The 21,517-nt window shown below is 36.9% G+C and overlaps 1 protein-coding gene across 1 annotated transcript in view; it reads left to right on the top strand.

The window, feature by feature from the left end:
- Spata16 (spermatogenesis associated 16) overlaps positions 1–21,517 on the top strand; it is a 277,049-nt gene that overhangs the window by 238,932 nt on the left and 16,600 nt on the right. The window contains exons 9-11 of the mRNA XM_071614922.1: positions 2,447–2,559; positions 9,667–9,831; positions 12,421–12,504. Of these exons, the coding sequence (XP_071471023.1) occupies positions 2,447–2,559; positions 9,667–9,831; positions 12,421–12,504 (362 nt within the window). The remainder of the gene's footprint in view (positions 1–2,446; positions 2,560–9,666; positions 9,832–12,420; positions 12,505–21,517) is intronic.

The following is a 21,517-nucleotide window of genomic DNA, read 5'->3' on the forward strand; positions in this document are numbered from 1 at the left end:
TTTTTATGTGGTGCTGAGGATCGAACCCAGTGCCTTGCGCATGCCAGGCGAGCATGCTACCATTTGAGCCACATCCCTAGCCCCAAAATTGCATTAATTTTGTAATAGCTTAAGAAGTGGACTAACATTCATACTTTTCATATGGTGATCCAATTTCCCAGCATATTTTGTTGAAAAGCACTATTTCTTCAACTTGCTCAAAATAGATATATTAATCTATTTTTCCATCCTGACTATGTTCTTATGGTGCAAATGTGGACATTACAAGTGTAAATTCTCCAACTTTGAGATCCCTTTCCAGGTTGTATTGCATGGTTCTAGTTTCTTTGCTTTAAAAACAGCTTTGGAATGACTACATTAATATCTGCAAAATCATACTGGAACTTTGCTTGAGATTGTATTAAATCAATAGAACTCTTATTTATGAATGTTTCAATCCATCAATATGCTGCATCTCTGCATTTAATTAGGAATTATTTAATTTTCATACTGACTGCTTTTGAGTTCAGCAGCAAAGTGTACTCATGAAATTTCCTGATGTGATTTAAGGGACATTGTTTGTGAGGGGCATCATATTTCTAAATACAGTGAATGGATATCTTTCTGTCCTCCATCCTTTAGGTATAATGTTAAATAGGATCACCACAAAAAGATGGAGAAAAGACTCCAAGTGATCCAAAGAATTTATTCTATTGTGTCCTTCTGTCCTCTTAATAACTGTTAAAATAAAAATACTAATTAAAAAGATTAAGAGCATCTGGCATGGAACATATATAATTCCTTATAAATTAATTAGCTAAGGATTCATTTTCAAAGTCAATCAGTAAGAGAATTCTTCAGTCTGAGAGGAAAACAGACTTTGAGGTTCAGCAGTGGAGGAATCTGAGAGGCAGGAGAACCCTTTGGGAGCTCTAAAGGAGAAACCTTGCAAATGAAAATCAGTAGGTGAGAACAGGTCATGGCACTTAGTAATCCAGAGGAAAAACAAAGAAGGGGAAGTGTCCTCAATAGAATGTATTTCCCAGTTTCCTCAAACCTCATTTGGGAAAAATCTCATGTATATATTAGCATATTTTACAGATAACATATAATTCAAATATATTATGCATGTAGTATATAAAGCTTATATATAATATACAATATGAATATATAATATATAATATACATATAGAACATGTAACATAAAATGCATATTTTTTTTCCTAAATAATCTAAGTGTAAATATTTTCCCAGGAGTTCACAGTTCCTTTGCATAATCTCTGAGAAAGCACAAATAATTCCTTGTGGTAATCTAGCACTGAAGAATGGATGCCTAGGATCCCAAAAAGGCATCTCTGTGCTTGCATCTGCACCCTCAGGGACACAACATATGCAGTATATGTTGTACATTATGGACTTACTCTTATCCTTCAATATGGTTACAAGGCAGGAACCCTGCATTATTCATAACGTCTTATTCATCACAGGGCCTAGCATGCAGGAGGGCCTGGGCCCCCAGGATGTTTGTTGACTTATTAGTAACTCTTTCTGATCTTTTTTGTGGGTTGGTCAACAATACCTGGGATTCTGGTTCCAGTAAAGCTTTCCTGAAAGAACACACATGGTCCTGCAGTGCCCAACCCCCTCACTCCAACCACCTCATCTCAACCACCAGCATCACTGATGCCTCATCATAGTGCACTAATACCACTTGTATCATCATTCATTAGAAAATGTAAAAGACATTCGTGCAATAAAACTATTCTATGAAATAAAACACATAGCCAATAACAACTTTAAATCACTTGGTTTACCTGCAGATGTATCTGTTCCACTCTTATGTAATTAGCCAAGAGCTTAGATCTCCTGAAGAATATTACAGTTCCATGGTATTCAGTAATTCTAGTTGAAATTTTCAAAAGTCAAGAAAAATATTTACATGGAGTTGAAGTCTCGAATTTATGGACTGAATTCATGACCAGTTGGAATTTACTCCTTCAGCTCTAACCACATAATTAAGAATTTGCGTTGTGTCTGGCGCTGTATCCTCTGAGGCTTATCTCAGCTTCAAGCTACATTCAAAAGTCAACGGGATCTGCACATTTGAATAACACTTGAGAGGAACAAGACAAGAATCAGACACATTTATGACAACATTTTTTTTCCACAACTCAGGAAAAATATATTCTGCAGAGACAGGTAAATTGTTATAGGCTGTCTCTTAGATCTCTCAATCAAGAAACACAACCAAATGAATAGATGACAATTTCTAAAGGGCAGTGTCTCCTCTGCCTTTCTCCTCATAGATCTTTCACTGTTATACATATGGTCTAGAGATGGGACAATTTCTATACTAAAGATTTCATATCTATTAATATTTGGGTATCTATTTATAGCTTGCTAAGGAAAGCATTTTGAAATGGAAGTCTGGGAAAGTAGTATAAAAGTTTACTGTTCCAATTTCTAGAACATAAAACTCCCTTCGGTCTGCTGACCAAAGAAGACACAGTGAGACACATGGAGACGATGGGGAAGCGAATCTTGCCGATATTGGATTTTATTAGAGGCACCCAATTGAATGTAGGTATACAAGTTAGTTTTATTTATCCAATCAACAACTATTAGAGAATTCTAGAAGTATGGAAAGTTTATGGAGCAAATATTATAAATGCTGGGGTATTTTAGAAACATTCATAGAAAATCCCATCTGCAAAACGAAACAAATTTTAGCTAATGATTTTATTCCTATTATATTACAAAACCTATTACAATGCTACACTCTGCAATTTCGAGTATATATTAAACTAGTGTCTCTTTGAAGAGCTTTTTCTTCATGCCTTCCTGATAGCTAATTCAAGGTTGCAGTGAATTTCTCATTTTGAATCAATAACAAAATTTTAGCAAGCACAATGTTTTCCCTATTGCACTTATTGAGTTATAGCATATAACCATCTTGTTAACTATGCAAGAATTCCAAGCTATTCAAGCTAGTGCCTCCATACCCTCCTGATGAATTGGATTCTACTCTAAACATTGGCAATTGATCTCTGTACAGCTTTAAGGTAAGTTATCTAATCTCTTTCTAAGATACAGGGAAAATATGCTTTTTGTACTTTACAGTCTTGAAAAGCCCAAAATATGACCTGAATTATGCAGTTCTCTTTCACAAAATTTTAGTCATTGTACTGAAAGTACATAAAGAGAACGACTCATTAACACACCATAAAGGCTATGGATTGCTCCTCTTTTAATATTTTTCAAAAGATCTATAAGTTGGAAATTTTAAAGAATTTTCTTTTATATTACATTTTTTATATTACATCATTGATTTGATGTTCTTACGTTACAGGGAGAATCAAGGGGGTCATCACAAACAGCTACTTAACATCTGTTCAGCAGTTTATCTGCTCAATAACATTATTCAGCATTTTAGAAAAGCTATAAAATGCCTAATCTATTTGCATGATTTGTAATTCTCTGCACTACAAATATAAAAGCACATTTTTACTGATTTCTTTACTATAAGGCTCCTTCTTCTCTAGATATTCCTCTCATGTATCTCCCCTGCATTGTTACCAATAAGAAACTCATCTCTGTCTTAGTTGGCTCAGACTACTGACAAAGTGCCATAGGCTTGGTGGTTTAAACAACAGAGATTTCTTTTCTCACTATTTTGGAAGCTGGAAGTCCAAGATCAAGGTACCAGCATGGTCAAGTTCTGATGAGGACTCTAGATTTGGCTTTCAGAAAGCTGCCTTCTGACTGTGTCCCCACATAACAGAGAGGCAGAATAAACTCTCTGGTGTCCCTTCTTTTACGGTTACTGATGAGAGCCCCAATGTTATAACCTTATCTAAGTCTAATTACCTCCTAGAGGCCTCATCTCCAAACATCTTCACACTGAGATGTTCAACATATGAATTTGGAGGAGACACAAACCTTCAGTCTCTAACAATTTCATAGTCTGTGTTGCAAATTTGGGGCCCTACTCTGCAATCCACCCTTTATGAAAACCTCCTACACACACACACACACACACACACACACATCAACCTCCCCATCCTAATTAGAAATCCACATGTCACTGTCATCGAGTCCTCACAGTGGAAGTTTTGCTAACAAGAATCACCAACGTGAAGCATTATTTGATCTCTTAAGTACATGCCTAGCCTGACAGAACCTGGGTGTCACGGAAGTTGTCTATGCCCTCAATTTTTGAGACAGTATCTACCCTACCTAGTTACTGGTCCAGAAACTGATAACATCATTTGTGGCTGGTTCAGGTGGTGTGAAAGCAGGCTAGGCCTGTCCAAGCCTTCCATACTTTCTCAACATTCACAGCTACTTTTCTTCTCACATTTCATAGGTCATTTCTGACCACTGAGGGATTTGTATATGATTGTATATTCATGTGCCTGAAGGCAATTTAAACACCATCATCAAATGGATTCTTAATATCTAATTAATAACAGTCTTCTTTAGAATCAGCCTCCATTCACTCTGCTGACTACAAGGAATTTTCATCCACTTGCCTGTGTTTGCTTCTATGAGAAGTAATAATTTTTGTAAGATCGTCTCAAAGAGTTTTAATGGAATTGAAATGAATGAGGCTGAAGGTTTCCAGGGAACATAAGTATATCCAAATATTGGCCTCTACGTTTCATATTTGCCCAGCCATAGCTTTACAAAGAAGGATTGAATAAAATTGGATGGAAAGGTAACCTAACTTAATGAAGCAAGTAATAGCTGGTGACTAGAAATTATTTCTCCATGGTACCATTAACTGTGACCCAAGCAGCTCTCCACAGTATTTATAAGTTCATCCTGGGTGTCTTTTTTTTTTTTCATTCTTTCTTTCTGGTCAGATATCAAATGCCATCCCACTCAAATGTGTAAACATTGTGTTGTCTGTATTGTTAACCTAGTTTGTGATACTTGTTGGGAAGACTTTTGACCAAGGCTATGTTCTGGGTATGTAATCCTATGGCAAGTCACTTAGCCTCTGAGCTGTTTTTGATTATTTATAAAATAGGCTTATATCTACAAAGCTCAAAGTTGTAAGACCAAAAGTACATAACCCATTTTGAAGCACTCTGTATAGAATGAAGAATTTTAGAAGCTTTAATTATTTGTATTGGTTTTAGTTTGCTTTGACAAAAGTATTCTTTTATAGGTCTTTGTTTTTCTTTATTTAAGCTATGTACTTTGAAATTTCGTATTCTTCTTCTAATAAGAAGATTGTGCTAGTGTCCTGTTACTTTTGAATTATTTTCTTTAGCTCACTTTCCATAGATCCTCCACTTACTCAGATCTGCCCACACAGCACAATTAGAGGTGTCCTCTCCAGCCTTGGGAGGACATGGCTGCCCACATCAGGGCTAGACTCAGGACTGCAGCTTCACTAAGGCTTATCAGCCTCAACACATGTTGGTAGGATAGAGACAATCATCGAAGACATTTCCATCAGAGCACAGAGACCAATGTCTTGGTCTCTATATTTATCCTGAAGAATTTCAGATTTTTCAATTATCCTTGATACTAGTAACTGTGACATGATTTTGTTTGCCCACTAAGGTAATAAATCATCCATTTTGAACACCCACATTTTCATCTAAGCCTAATAGATAAGAAATGCATTTTGTGTCTTATATCTTAAGAGGTTTTAATTCATTTTGACAATGTTCCTTAATGGAAATAATTTGGAATATGAAAAATATAATGTATTAAAACTTTAACATTCATAACTGCAGGAGACTCGAAAATAATACTAGTCCTGGGTATAATACCATGACCAGAATCAGTTATACCATTTTTAAGAATTACCACTTTTCTATTAAGTCACATAAATGATTGTAAATATGTAAATTCCTCCATAATACTTAGGCAATGCACATAATTCTCATGATTTATTCCCTAAACACATTGAATATCTAATCACCTTATAAATTTTAGGTTTGTAATATCTACCTGGTATCTTTAATTAGAAAGAATGTTAACTTGGCAATATAATAAATTATAGGTTATAATTGGTTGCTCCAATTTTTAATATTTCTCCATTGAAATAAAGGATACATGCCTTTGTTCTCCTCAAGATGCATAAAAAATGAATAACAATTTACCTTCAATAGAAGCATATTAAATATAAAGTGAGTAAAAAAAATTCTAAAACTAACAAATCACTCTTACTTCTAAATCTCTGAAACATGTCATAATCAAGAAAACTTTTTAACCTAAACAGTAGAAAAATAGAGTAATAGAAGACTCCACTCAGGAACGGAGTTTAGGAGAAGCACATGTATAATGTCCTTTAATGTGAAAAGAACTTTCCCCCAGCATTTTGACATCGTTACCTTTGTTTTACCATTGAGAAACTGACTCAGAGTAGTTATATAGTTATCTTCACACAGCTAGGGGATTAAAAGTGAGGGCTCAAAATCAGATATTCAGAATATCATTACAGTACTCTTTCACTAAAGACATATTCCATCTCTTTGAAATCATAGTTTGATCCTTGTGGGAGGCAAACCATACATAAGACAACTTGAAAATGCTTCCATGGCTGGGTTCAGTTTTAAAAATGAACATTCAAATGTACGTACAAATTAGACTAAGAAAATTAATTGTGAAAAGTTTCCTAGGCAACGTGAATTTCCACCTCTTGCCGTAGGTGGGTGAAAAAGACAAAGGGCTTTCCTGGTCTGAGGGTAGATTCCATGATTTCCTTTATACACTTATGATAGGAGTCTCTTTGTCTTCACGGATTGCTCTACTACACATACAACATGTGGTCAAACAAGGAAGATTTTGTCATTTTAAGAGTTATAATGGCCAGTATTCCATCTTTTTTTTTTTTTTTTTTTTTTGGTGACTTCCAATTCTACTGAACATCAACTCCTTGAAATGATTTTTATACTAATCATTTCACATGGCACTCTGCTTTTCCATTCGTTAATTTTATTTGGCTGCTGTCAGTTTCAAACCTTATGCACTATGCTTCCTGGGCTAAATGTTACAGAGCTAAAATAAAACCTCATGCCATGCATGAAGCCCCCTTCACAGGATGACTTGCCAAAAGAATGACCTAACTAACCATGTTTTTAATACCTCGTTAATTTCCTCCAAGTGAAGCATAAAAAATGTTTACACATGCACATTTGAAATGAACAGTTGTATATGTTTCTACCCGCCCCCCTCTTTTTTTGCAATTAATATCTCTATGTGTTATGCCAAGTGAAATACATTCCAAATACTTGGACTCTGCTTTTCAGCAGCGTTATACAGTGCCACTTATTTGCCAAACATTTATCCATAATTGCTATTAAATCTAGGCAATTCTCTGACTGAAGCCTTCATTTGAACTTGCTATTTACCTAACCTTCATTGTACCAATGTGAGGTTTTAGCTTCAGTCTTGGCCACTTTATTACACTCTCTCCAGAAGCTAAGGAGCCCTTTGATCACTCCTGAAGTCTCATTAGGAGGACTACCTCCCTTCAAATTTAGCCTTTACTAGCACTAGATGTTTAAGCTAATTCCTTTATTTTTCATTATTTCCTTTATTTTCTTAAAGCAACAGCATTAAAACATTCTGTTCACAGTAGGTATTAATTTTCATCTTTTTCACTTGGGCTTTGAAAAACCCTCATCTTGTATAGGTAAAATTTTCATCTAAAGCTTTCTGATAACCCAAATTGCATTTGCCTTTTGGACAAGGGAAGGATGGGTGACTATTAGCAGTCAACGATATTCTTTCCCTAGTATCTTATTCATAAGGAGCATTTCCTGTTTTGTTATGCATCCAACAATCAAGCTAACAAAGCACTGTTGCCTTCCACTATTTTTATTTTCCTGATGTTTTGGAAAATTACACTAATAGATTATGTTCCCGTGCAGGCTGCAGTTGTTTCTGCTCTTTGGAGTTGAGTCACTACACCACTTTCCTACAACTAGCCCCATTGTTTCTTTTGAAGAAGGACAAAGAAAGCAATTTTTCTTTAGAAAGAAAACTGTTTCTCCTCCAACTTGCTTTCCTCTACTTGACAGAAGGCCATTGTTTAGCTACATGTTTAAACTGAATGGTAAGCCAGCTATTTCGTCAATTCAAGCAACGGATCCCAAATTCACCATTTGCAATCATCACTCCTGTTGATTTATAGATTTTCATAAAAATGATTAATCAAAAAGAACAAATTAGTGAAAACATAGGACATTACTTGAATGGCACAGAGAGATATTAGGGAGAAATAAAGCAAATACAATGCATTGGTGCCTAACCTTCATTTATTTCCAAAGTTCTAAAAAATGCCAGCTTCTAGAGGTTGCTATCAATCAAAATATGAGTATGGCATTTCACAAGAACTGCTTTCTAATTTCCAGTTGAAGTTCAGATGATCTTTAGTAATGCTAGTTGCTAGCAATTTTTCTCCTTAGAGGAAAGTCTAAAAAAAATCACAAGTCTGCTTTCTCATATTCCTGGAAAAAAATTCTATTTCATAAGTATTCAACAACTAAAAGAGTCCTTATCAGATACTAAGCTGTAAGATGGTAGGTTTGTTCTCAAACTTTTGAAAATTGAAAATCTGGGCAGACACCTAAGTAATTCATATTTCTAGGATCAAATATCCAGATTCTGTGACTCACTGAATGAAGCCCAGGATTCTATTAACTGCCTAGTTAACATCAAGCCTAAGATTCTGGTGCATGAGATCCAAGAGGAGTCCTGCCATAAAAGGGCACTAGTCACCTTGCCTTCCTCTTCTGAGCACCACGATGAGCAGTACAATTGCTAAACTAAATCCTTCCGTGACTTCTGTTTCTCAGCACTCTCCAAACACAGCAGAAACCAAGACCTTTGTTTTAACCCTTATATACCACCAAAATCAGAAGTACCTTTTCTGAAAGACAAGCATGAGAATTTTATAAATTCTGTGTCTCCTATTGAGCATCTCAGTTTATACTAAACTTTTTAGAGAAGGTAATGTTTCCTCTTTTGTGGAAAGCAGTAGCAAACACACAAGAGGATCTCCTTATTCTAAGTTGCCTACCTAAAAATGCTTAAAATACCAATAGATTCATGGTAGGGAGTGGAGGGGGATATCTACAAATGTAGACAAGACTGCTTCAAGATGGTTCATGTCAGTTGTTGAAGTGGTCCTCAGGGGCAGGGTGAACTGCTATGGGACAGGACCCAGTGCAGGCCATCCAATAAGAACTAAAGAGAAGGGCAGAGCCAGAGGTTTAATGTAATCCATCAGAGTAAACAGAATTCAACTTGCATCAAATGTTTCTACTTGCATAAGATAGTAAGCAACTCTTAGCTCTTCTGATGCTATGGTGATGCAGACACAGTCACCTCTTCTAGTTAGACACAGCCTCATGAGATCACCACTAGGAGAGCACCGGTACAATTTCAGTCCATCTTTTCCCTTCAGTCCATCTCCCTAATGCAGGGCAACCAGCAAACTCATCTCGACAGTTCTGCAGAGAGCTCCCTTTTATATATATTCACCTACTAGAAAAAAAAATGTTTAGGCAATTTTCTAAACTGATAGAAGAAAACATTGATTTACAATAGAAACCGTGCTTCAAAAGATGTAAATGTAATATACCAAGCCCTGACTTTGGTGCCCAGGGAGAGGTCTATTCCTGTGGTTTTGTTCAACAACATTTCCCTTCACTGTGCGACCAGGGGAGCATGTGTGCGTGCTCGGGCGTGATGGAGAAGTTGCAGTACGCCAGCCTCCTCAGCCAGCTGCAGAGAGTAAAGGAGCAGTCCCAAGTGATTAATCAAGCAATGGCAGAGCTAGCAACCATTCCCTATCTACAGGACATCAGTCAACAGGAGGCGGAATTGGTAAGTATTTGTTTTTCTTTGTTTAAGGCTTTCCCAGGCCCTGAGCCAACAGAAGAGTGATATGGTCTTGGGGGAAAAAAAAAAGAAGTTGTGATAATAAATGTAGCCTGAAGGCAAACTCCCTATCTCTCATGAAGCATTTTAATGAAGAAACTGGGAAAGTGTAGGGTGAGTGTCTGGTTTTTCTTTGCTCACGTGGACTAGTTTTCATTTTTCATAACAACAATTTTGTGATGTATTAAAGACAGAAAGGAACTGACTATTCATATTGTGTATCAGGCTTTTTGTTTTAATTTCAATGAAGTGTTTCTTAGACAACAAGATATACAATCATATGATTCTCTTCTAGGGAAAATGAGAGGACAAAAGAGATACATATATAGAAAAACAACCACAAAATGGTCTTTGGTATTTTCATAATCACTTCTAGTACTACCAAATATTGAAAGGACCAAAACAGCACATACTAGTACATTTATGTAAATCAATAAAACATTGTTTATTTGGGAAAAAAATGTAGTTAGTGAAAAATAGCTGCTTTTTAAACTGAGTTTACTAGTTAACTCAGAAAACCAGACCTTTTGGCCTTATACAGACCCAGTCATAACTAGTTGAGGGAATAGGTAACAAACAATTTTCAAATACATGTGTGTATTATAATCATAATTAATATTAGAAATTGTAGCACCTTGTTTGAAAAACAATTATTAAACAGTTAGCTGCCCATTCAAGGAAAGGTAAAATATACTCTATGTAGAGATCCTAATGTGTTCTAGGGAAGGGCTCTTTGCTTTGAAGCTCTAATTGAGAGTAGCTAAAACTAATTATAGACCTGAATTGACTTCACATAGTACAGCCCGAACTGATTTCCTGTAATCTTCAGATAACTAAAAGAACCTGCCCTTTTTGAGCTTTTAAAGATATAACCAACAAATGATCTGCCAGGATTTATAATGTTCATCTAAACCTGTTTAGAGTGTATTAAATAAATACTGATATTCAGAGTAAGTATATAAAATGGTCTGCCTTGCCAAATAATAAAATTGTGTATACCAAAGATGAAAACTATGAAGTAAATCTATTAATCAAAGATTACTAAGTCAAAACTGGCAATAAGACTTTCTAAACCTTTAAGGTTGTGTGCAGAACACCTTCTAAAAGGCTAAGTAAGTGTTTATCCTGCCATTTATAAGGCATTCAGGAGTGCAGTAAGTTTGGAGCTTTCAAAGAGCATATTATAGCCAATTTTACATGATTAATGCTCCTCTGAGATAAGAGAAAGCAAAGAAAATGTTAATTTAGGAAGTCAGCAAAATGTTGATCCTATCTTCCTGAAAAGCACATTCAAGATTTAAATGAAAAATACAGGGGAGTTCACTGCACTTAAGTCTTCTTAACCAAACATCTATTTTTTTTTGGGGGGGGGGGATGCTATTTTCCTGCTGGAAATACTTATTTTTCAAAATATACATAGAGCACCAAACTAGTGTTATTGACATCCCTTCCTAATATTCAATTTTTCAGTGTCTGAAACCTTGGGAAATGGAATTTCATGAGATATTTTTATAATTTATATGCTCACAAAGAAAAAAATTAGATATATATGGATATATGTGCAAGCCAGACATTTGAAAAGTATGTATCTTGCAAGATCTCATCACCTTCAGTAATAGATTTTACTTTTCAACTTCCAAGTATGGGTTAACTTAGAAAATAAATCCTAGTAATACCTTGTACAGTGCTATATCAACAGTGACTGCTCAACAGAAGATATTTGAATGACTCAACTCTGCCCTCCTACGCAAGCTTTGCAATATCCAAAGCGCAGAGAGATTATCGAAGGGTTCATACCGTGTGAGGCCACAGTGAACTGAACCGATATCTGTTCTTTTGTTAGAGAATTTTTTTTAAACTATGAATATCACAAGGCTTGATGAAGCTTTAATTTTGCAGCCACATACACATCATGTGTACAGGATTGTTTGCAACTGGAATATTCCAGGTACCTCTTCTGGGCAAAGTGTAACATGTTTAAAACTTGCCTTTGGCATCTAAAAAAAAAGAAAGAAAGAAAAAAGACTTGGTTATTTCAAAATTTTAACAAAGAAAAGAACAGTGAAAGAACCTAAATGAGCTAGATTCTTTAAGAGGCAATAAAACAGCACAATCTTAGTATTGTCCTCTGGTGAGCTTTTGCGTGATGCCTAGAATTATGATACATTAGCCTCAGGAGAAAACACTCAAATGCATTCATGTACTACATGCCATTTCCTGGGAGAATTAACTACTGCCTTCATTCTTTACAACCCAAATCTGTTTTTAACAAAACATCAACATTTACTACATTAAAACCTATACGTTTTCTACAAATTTTCAAGAAGAATCTTTCCATTGTTTCAATATTTTATGTCTGCAATAATACTCAGTAATGACTAAAGCAAAGATGAGGTGGCAGTGTTCATTGTGGGAAAGATGAGTAATAAAATCATCAGCGTACAAATGATTTTTTAATTAGGTTTTAATCTGTGTATTTAGAGAAGTTATTTCTGTGTGAATTCCACACTGATAATTTTTATCTTGGTGCCACAGCTGCAGTCGCTAATGGCAGATGCCATGGACACCCTTGAAGGAAGAAGAAGCGATAAAGAACGTGTGTGGAATACAATCCAAAAGGTAAAACTTTGAGCTGAAGGAAAAAGATATATTATTCTCAAGGAAAATGTCCATCTTGGGTCAAATCTGTTTAGAAGATAAAAAGAAAGGAAAAAGGAAAGTTCTTTAGTTTATATTCTGTTTTCTTCTTTAAGTAAATGCAGCTCTCTCCCTGAGACAAAACCAAAATCAAATATGGATTTATTTAATCTGTTCCCTCGGGTCAGCTTCCTTTCCAACAGACTGGTCATATGTTTTCGTGATTCTGCTCATTTTCATATTGTTTGAAAGTGTCTGCTTCTCCAATATTGGCTATGAGAAATCTTTAAAGCCTTTTCATCAGTATTTGAGTCCATTCCCCAACTGTTTTCCCCAGTTTCTGTCACTTGAGAAATAATGGCAGGGCTGGGGTTATAGCTCAGTGGTAGAGCACATTACCCAGTGGTAGTATAAGGCACTGGGTTCGATCCTTAGCACCACGTAAGTAAATAAAATAAAGGTAATGAGTTCATCTACAACTAAACATTTTTTTTTAAGAAAGAATGGCTACATTTCCTAGAATGGTGAGTAACATGTTGGTGGTTAGAAGTGGAGGAACATTCCTTCCTTGGCCACTGGAGCTCAAATGCAACAAGCAGAGTTGCACCTGGTCCCAGTACTTGGGAGAGTTGTGTGACACTAAAGGAGCACAGAGAAAACTGTAAGCGTCTGTAGTGTTGGGTCTCCAGTCCAGCTCCAGGTAGTAACTTCTGACAGTTTGCTCCCCAGTCTCCTCCCATCGCTGTCAGAACCCAAAAAGGGAGACTGGTGTCAAGAGATGTGGAAAGAGCAGAACAAAGAAGCCTTCATTGAAGAGGTAACCAACATCCCTGAGGGACTCTGGTACATCTAAGGAAGTACATGTCTCCTGAAATCAACTTATTTGTGCTAAGATACATATAAAACATAAATCAACAGAACTGAGCAAATATGTGTTGCCTATCTACTGTGCTGGAAAGCACCCTAGGTATTAGGGATATTGAGCTAAGAAAAACAGACATGGCCCCTACCCATAGGATGGGCCATGCCATCTAGACAGCTACTTATATGTTTATTGAGTATTACAGGAAAAAGGAGATATTCAGGGACCTGTGGCAACAGATAGCAGGAGAACAGCCTGACCTGGGAGATCAGAAAAATCCATCTCCAAGAATGTGATGTGTATACAATATTTCAAGGATGTCTCATAGTCATCCAGGTGAAGGGTGGGATTTCCAGAGGGAGCAGCTTGCTCCAAGAGCACAAAGAAAGTGTGGCATGTCACAAAGCTGACAAAAGACTAAAGTAAAGAAGATATTTCAAAAAGAAGCACAGTGGCAACCAAAGTCACGTCACAGGTCTTATAAATTGAGCTAAGGATGCGGAATGTTTCCAAGTATATTTATCTAGAAAATGGATTGAGGACAACTGTAGAGCCGTGGTAAGAATAGTTTGAGGGGCTCCAGAAATGTGTGGAGGAGAGTTATTAGAGATGAGGGTCATCCAGGGGAGGTTTGGTGGTGGCTTAGTTGAAGGCAGTGGGCGAAGAGGAGAGAAGCAGACGAACAAAAAATATTCAGGAAGCCAAAGCTGTAGGCCTTGTTCACTGTTGGGATGCTGGAATTGAGAGAATACCCAAGGTTAAGAAGGATGCCTAGCGATTAGGCCGGGGATAAGGTTTGTTAATGCCATTTACTAAGGAAGGAAATTGTCTTGGGTACAGCTTTTGGCTGAGAATATAAATTCCTTTAGAGTCCAGTCAGGAGACAGAAACCATACTAAATATTTGAATAATTTAATACGAAGAATGGTTAACTAACTATGAAACTATTAATTAGGTAACTGAAAAAGCAAAGTAGAATAGTAAGTTTTCATAGAGGAAGCAATTAAAGAAAGCAACCACCATCCCTCAGGGCTAGGGAACCAGGGAAGGGATTGGAATGACTACAACTTAGAAATTTGGAACAGGGATCCTACTGAGCCAAAACTCAGACCTCTATTAGAAGACCCTGCTCAGCTCCTCCTGGTGTCACTCAGCTCAAAGGAGAGGTCCTGACCAGCTGGAACCCAGACCTCCCAGAAAGTCTAACTGTGGAGAGTGACAGGGAGGGAAGTGGTAATGGGGGTAATTCTGCCACTTCAGGGAAAACTACATTCCCCTGCTACTCCAGAAAATAATGTGTATTTCTGGATTGAAGGTTTGGTCAAGAGATGCTTACAGGAACCCCCAAGCAGACAAAAGTAAACAAGAAGCAGAGGAGAGGGGAAAGTCCTTTTTTTAATTTATTTTTTAAATACATGACAATAGTGGAATGCATTACACTCATTATTACCCATACACAGCGCAATTTTTGTAACTCTATATATAAAGTATGTTCATGCCAAATTATGCCATTATACATGTACTCTTTTTTTTTTGCATTACAATTCCTAATACACATATATACCACAGTTTTTCTTATCTCTGTATATAAGGTATGTGGACACCAAATTCAAATCTTCATACATATATTTTGTATAATGATGACCCTCACATTCCACCATCCTTGCTATTCCCCTTCCCTCTCCCTCTCCCTCCCACCCCTCTTCCCTATCTAGAAATAATCTTCCCCTCATGCTTTCCCTCCCTATCCCACTTTGAGTCACCCCACTTATATCAGAAAAACATTCAGCATTTGTTTTTTGGGGATTGGCTAATTTCACTTAGCATAATCTTCTCTAATGCCATCCATTTACCTGAAAATGCCATAATTTTATTAATTTATTTATTATTTTATTAATATTCCATTGTGTATAAATGCCACATTTTTTATCCATTCATCCGCTGAAGGACATCTAGATTGGCTCCACAGTTTAGCTATTGTGAATTGTGCTGCTATAAACATTGATGTGTCTGTGTCTCTGTAGTATGCTGATTTTAGGTCCTCTGGGTATAGTCCGAGAAGAGGAATAGCTGGGTCAAATGGTGGTTCCATTCCCAGATTTCCGAGGAATCTCCATACTGCCTTCCAAATTGGCTACACCAATTTGCAGTCCCACCAGCAATGTATGAGTGTACCTTTTTCCCCACATTCTTGCCAACACTTGTTGGTGTTTGTCTTCAAATAGCTGTCATTCTGACTGGAGTAAGATGGTATCTTAGAGTAGTTTTGATTTGCATTTCTCTGGTTGCTAGAGAGGATGAGAATTTTTTCATACATTTGTTGTTGATTGTATATCCTCTCTGAGAAGTGTCTGTTCAGTGAAACAGGTAGTATCACTACACCAGCCCTTAAACTGTACTACAGAGCAATAGGAACAAAAACAGCATAGTATTGGCACCAAAACAGGCTGGTAAACCAATGGTACAGAATAGAGGACACAGAGACTAACCCACAAAATTACAACTATTTTATACTAAACAAAGGTGCCAAAAGCATGCACTGGAGAAAAGATAGCATCTTCAACAAATGGTGCTGGGAAAACTGGAAATCCATATTCAACAAAATGAAATTGAATCCCTATCTCTTACCATGCACAAAAGTTAACTCAAAATGGATCAAGGATCTAAGAATTAAACCAGAGACTCTGTGTCTAATAGAAGAAAAAGTAGGCCCTAATCTTCATCACGTGGGGCTAGGCCCCAACTTCCTTAATTAGACGCCTAAAGCACAAGAATTAAAACCAAGGATCAACAAATGGGACGGATTCAAACTAAAAAGTTTTTTCTCAGCAAAAGAAATAATCTGTGATGTGAACAGGGAGCCTACATCCTGGGAGCAAATTTTTACCCCTCACATATCAGATATAGCACTAATCTCTAGGGTATATAAAGAGCTCAACAAGATAAGCACCAAAAATAAATAAATAAATAATCTAATCAATAAATGGGAAAGTACTTTATTCCTCCTCTAGTGCCCACAATTGTTGGAACAAAGAGTTAGCAAAGCAAAAATGGGGTTTGCAGAGTTCCAGCATCACGGTGCAGACCACAGAAGGGTGGATTCAGAGTTGAGAGACTCAGGGTAGTAATAGGCACAAAAGTCTATTGAAACTGAGGTGCTGGCAAGATACCCAAGGGAATGTACAGAAGCCTAGAGTTCTAGATAAAAAGAGTAAAAGAAAAAACTGGAAGAAAAAAAAAAGACTGAATAGAGACAGAGATTTCTTAGTCATTGGCCAATTGTATTAAGTGAAATCATTTGAGTGGGTGATATTACTGAGAAAGAGTGTACAAAGTAAAGAAAGGAAAGCTTTGAAGAGCACATTGCAAATATAGGAAGAGAAACCTACAAAGGGAACTAAGAAGGGCTAGTAAAAGGGATTAAGCGAGAGGTCAAACAAACCCAGTGCTAAAGACTGGGTTGTCAAGCAATGTAAGCAAATGTTTCTGTGAACCATAAAAACAATGTTTAAAATAGGGTCAGAAACTAGACCCCTGTTCCTCATACTACACAAAAATCAATTCAAATGGACCCAAGACCTAGGAATTAGACTGGAAACTGTGCCACTCCTATTAAAAAAAAAAAAATGTAGGGTTAACATTCCAACATACAGACAGGGCAAAGATTTCTTGAACAAGACTCCTAAAGCTCAGGAAATAGTGTCAAGGATTAATAGAGGGGATAGCATTAAATTTAAAAGCTTATTTACAACAAAGAAAACAATTGAGAATGTGGAGAGGGGCTGGGGTTGTGGCTCAGTGGTAGAGTGCTCACCTAGTGCGGGTGAGGCACTGGGTTCATCCTCAACACCACACAAAAATAAATAAATAAAAATAAAGGCATTGTGTCCACATACAACTAAAAATATATTTTAAAAAAAAAAAAAGAATGTGGAGAACCTACAGAATGCAAGAAAATCTTCGCTAACTACTCTTCTGTTTTGCTCAGCTTTTTCACTGCTGTAACCAACACACCTGACAAAAACAACTAGAGGAGCAAAAGTTTACTTCAGGGCTCATGGTTCAGAGGTCTCAGTCCATAGACAACTGGCTCCATTCCTTAGGGCTTGAGGTGAGGCAGTACATCATGGCAGGAAAGTGGAGTAGAGGAAAGAAGCTCAAGACATCACCCCAAGAAGCAGACAGACACTAACTAAGCTCAGCTCAAAAAATATATTTACCCAAAGGCACACCCCAATGACCCACCTCCTCCAGCCATACCCTACCTGCCTACAGTCATCACTCAAGTTAATCCTTATCAGGAAATTAAAACACTGATTGAATTAAGGCTCTCATAACCCAATGATTTCACCTCTAAACCTTCTTTCATGAGCTTTATATAAGAGCTTTCAGGGGACAACTAATATGTAAACCATATTATCTTCTGACAGAGAATAAATATCAGAATATTCAAAGAACTCAAAAAAAAAAAACACCAAAAAAAAAAAAACAACCCAATCAATAAATGGGCAAATGAACTAAGCAGACACCTTTCAAAATAAGAAATACAAACAGCCAACAAATATATTTTAAAAGTTCAACATCTTTAGCTATTAGGTAAATACAAGTCAAAACTACACTGAGATTTCATTTCATATCAGTCAGAAATGGCAGTAATCAAGAATACAAACCATAATAAATGCTGGAAAGGAACACTTTTATACTCTTGGTGGAACTGTAAATTACTATAACCACTATGGAAATCAATATGGAGGCTCCTCAAAGACTAGGCATGGAACCACCACAGGACCCAGCTATACCACTCCTCAGTATCTATCCTAAAGAATTAAAGTCATCATACTATAGTGATACATGTATGACCATGTTTATAGCAACACAATTCACAATAGCCAAATTATGGAATCAACCTAGTGGATAAAGAAAATATGTACACACACACACACACACACACACACACAAATGGAGTTTTATTCAGCCATAAAAAAAATAAAATTATGTCATTTGCAGGAAAATAAATGGAACTTGAGAGCATTATGTTAAGCAAAATAAGCCAAACTCATAAAATTAAGGGTTGAATGTTTTCTTTCATATGTAGAAGCTAGAGAAGAAAAGGAAGAGAAAGAGGTGGGTATCTGGGTAGCTCATAAAAATGAAAAGGAGAGCAGTAGAGGAAAGTGACCAGAGGAGGAAAAGGAGGAAATGGGAAAATGCTGGGGAATGACATTGACCAAATTATATTGTTATATAATGTACATGTATTAATATGTATCCATGAATTCCACTATTGTGTATTGTATATACCAATAAAGAATATGGGAAAATTAAAAATCAACATTCCTTATCCAAATATATTTTGATAATATAATATTTCTTTGAGAATATTCTTTATCAAAAACATGTTAACTTAAAAATTATTCTTAAATGAAATAAAATGGGGTCAGTAAACAACACTCTGCAAGTCAAATCTAACACACGACCTACTTTTGTCAGTAAAGTTTATTGCATACAGCCATGCCAATCACTTACATATCGTCTACATTAACTTAGCTAAGTTGAATAGTTGCCACAACCACTGTTACAGATCACAAAGTCTGACATATTTACTATCTGGCCCTATACAGAATAACTTAGCTATACTCTGATTTAGAGCATTATCCTTCCCAGAAATATTTGCACTAGTAAGTTAATATTTACATTTACAAATCCAAGAGATGATAGGGCAACAGTCCAATTATTAAATTGCAGAGACCAGCCGCAAAGGTGGAAGAGTCCAACATCTATCTGTATCCTGCAGACAACTACTTATTCCAGTTCACTCTAAGCTAGCGTTTTTGATACCCTTGTTCATAGGAATGCTTAGCCTGTGGTTTCTCATTTTGTCCCTAATTTAGTTATCTATTACTGCTTAACAAACCACCCTGTTACCATTTGGAGAAGAGGTGTCCCCCAAAAGCTCCTATATTAATGCAAGAATGTTTGGAGGTGAAATGATTAGATTGTGAGAGCTGTAACTTGATAATCAGTCCATCATCGCATGAATGGTCTGTATTGCTAACCATAAGTAGGTAGGGTCTGGCTGGAGGAGGAAGCAAGGGAACATACCCTGAAAGGACACATCTTCCCTGTGGTCTCTCCTCTCTCTCTGCTTCTTGATTGTTCTTGAGCTGAGCAGCTTTCCTCTGCTGGACTCTTCCCCCATGCTATTATGCCTTACCTTGGGCTCCAAGCAATGAAGCCAGCCATCTATGAACTGAGACCTCTGAAATCATGAGCCCGAAATAAACTTTTCCAACAACTTGATATTATCAGACCTCTATGTTGACAATACCACTAGGTAGCTCTTGCAATTACTCTCTGACAGTTCAATCTAGTGCCTTCTGTGCATGGGTTAGAGTCCTGTGAAGGTAGGAATGGTCTGCGCTCCAAAATGGCTCTCACATAGCTGACACTTAGCCCTTATCAGCTGAGGCAACTGACTGGAATGCCTAAGTTTGATCTCTCCACATGAATTAGGCTTTAAACAGCATTGCAGCTGGGTTCCAAAAGGAACAATTTCCAGAGATAGGAAGTAAAAACTATCAGTCCTCTTAAAGGCTAGTCCCAGAACTGGCAGAGCAACTCCACCATATTCTATTGGTCAAAGCAGTCACAGACCAGCCTGGATTCAAACAGCTGGGGAATAAATCAATGAAAAGGTGACATGCACATTCAGTGAGAGAATGAAATAATGGCGACCATCTTCAAGACAATGTAGAGTAGCAGAATGACTCTGTGACCCCAGCTGGAAAAATACCTTCAAGCAAGTAGAAGTTGGGAAGATGGTAAAGTCAAGGCATCCCAGGCCTCGAAGATTGTGACACAACACAGCCACTGCACCCAACCACTGGGAGTCTAGAAAGACTCACTGGTGAGCAGCCAATCTTTCCAAATTAAAAGACCTGGTAATGATCATAGCTTTCTAAATGGAAGCTCCTGAGAGGTCTTTAGGAAGATGTGAATGGGAAGGAACAGGGTGCCAAATTTTTCCCAAGGGCTTTTAATTTGGTTAATGTGACTCCACAAAGGATGATCGTATCACTTTCAGACAATTCCGGTAGCAAGTAAGTAATTTCCTTTTACTGCTACAGAGTTAATTTGCGTGTGCAGGAAAAAAATAATTAAAAAAAAAACCTAATTGTACAAGCTACACTGTGTTCTGATCTCACTAGAAGTTGATATCAACATCACCACCTCTGAGATCTGTTATCTGTAATAGAAACAGCTGTTGTACCTAATGAAAACACTTGAAATTTTCATCGGAAGCAGCAGAATTATAGCAGAAGCTCCTAGTTCCACATAGTTAAAGGGTCTGTCAGAATCTCCATTACCTAACACAATTTTCTGGGCTCCACTTTGTTATAGGTCTATAAAAAACCTATCAAGATGAAATCTGATTCATGAGAGCTGACCTCCTGTCTACATTTTTTTGTTTGTTTGTTTTCTTTGAAGTTTCTCTAAGAACCCAAAAAGAGAGGGAATGAAAACTGTCATTTTTCCCCCTGATTCATCAGAATGATTGTTTTGGTTTGGTTTGGTTTGGCTTTGCAAAGTATTCCATTTGTACTAAATAACTCAAGATAGATAATTTATGTTGGTTTAGCTACATAGACACAAAATTAGGTAAGTTGTATTAAAAAAATGAAGAAAGGGGCTGGAGCTGGAGCTCATTGGTAGAGCGCCCGCCTCGAATCTGTGAGGCACTGAGTTCCATCGTCAGCACCATGTAAAAATAAATAAAGATATTGTGTCCAACTACAACTAAAAATATATTTTTTTAAAAAAGGGGAGGAAGGTACATAGGTTCATTTTCTTATGTCAGAAAAATCCCATGTCATAGCATATTTAATTAAATGTATCATACTTTTCATTGTTTGAGTCTATAACAAAAGTCCCTAGGAAGCACACCCTTTTGCATCCCACAGATCCCACACTGCTCCTTCATGGGTTCACCCAAAATTTACTGGGCTTCTCTCCTGCATCAGACTCTGTCCTAGACATTGGACATGCAGCCATGTAACAGCAGTGCCATTGCAGTGTTTGTTTCCTATTGAAGTAGGCAATACAGGACCTAAGAGAAATAGAGAATATGTGATA

Source organism: Marmota flaviventris, chromosome 8 (genome assembly GCF_047511675.1).
Source record: "Marmota flaviventris isolate mMarFla1 chromosome 8, mMarFla1.hap1, whole genome shotgun sequence".
Taxonomy (NCBI): Eukaryota; Metazoa; Chordata; class Mammalia; order Rodentia; family Sciuridae; genus Marmota; species Marmota flaviventris.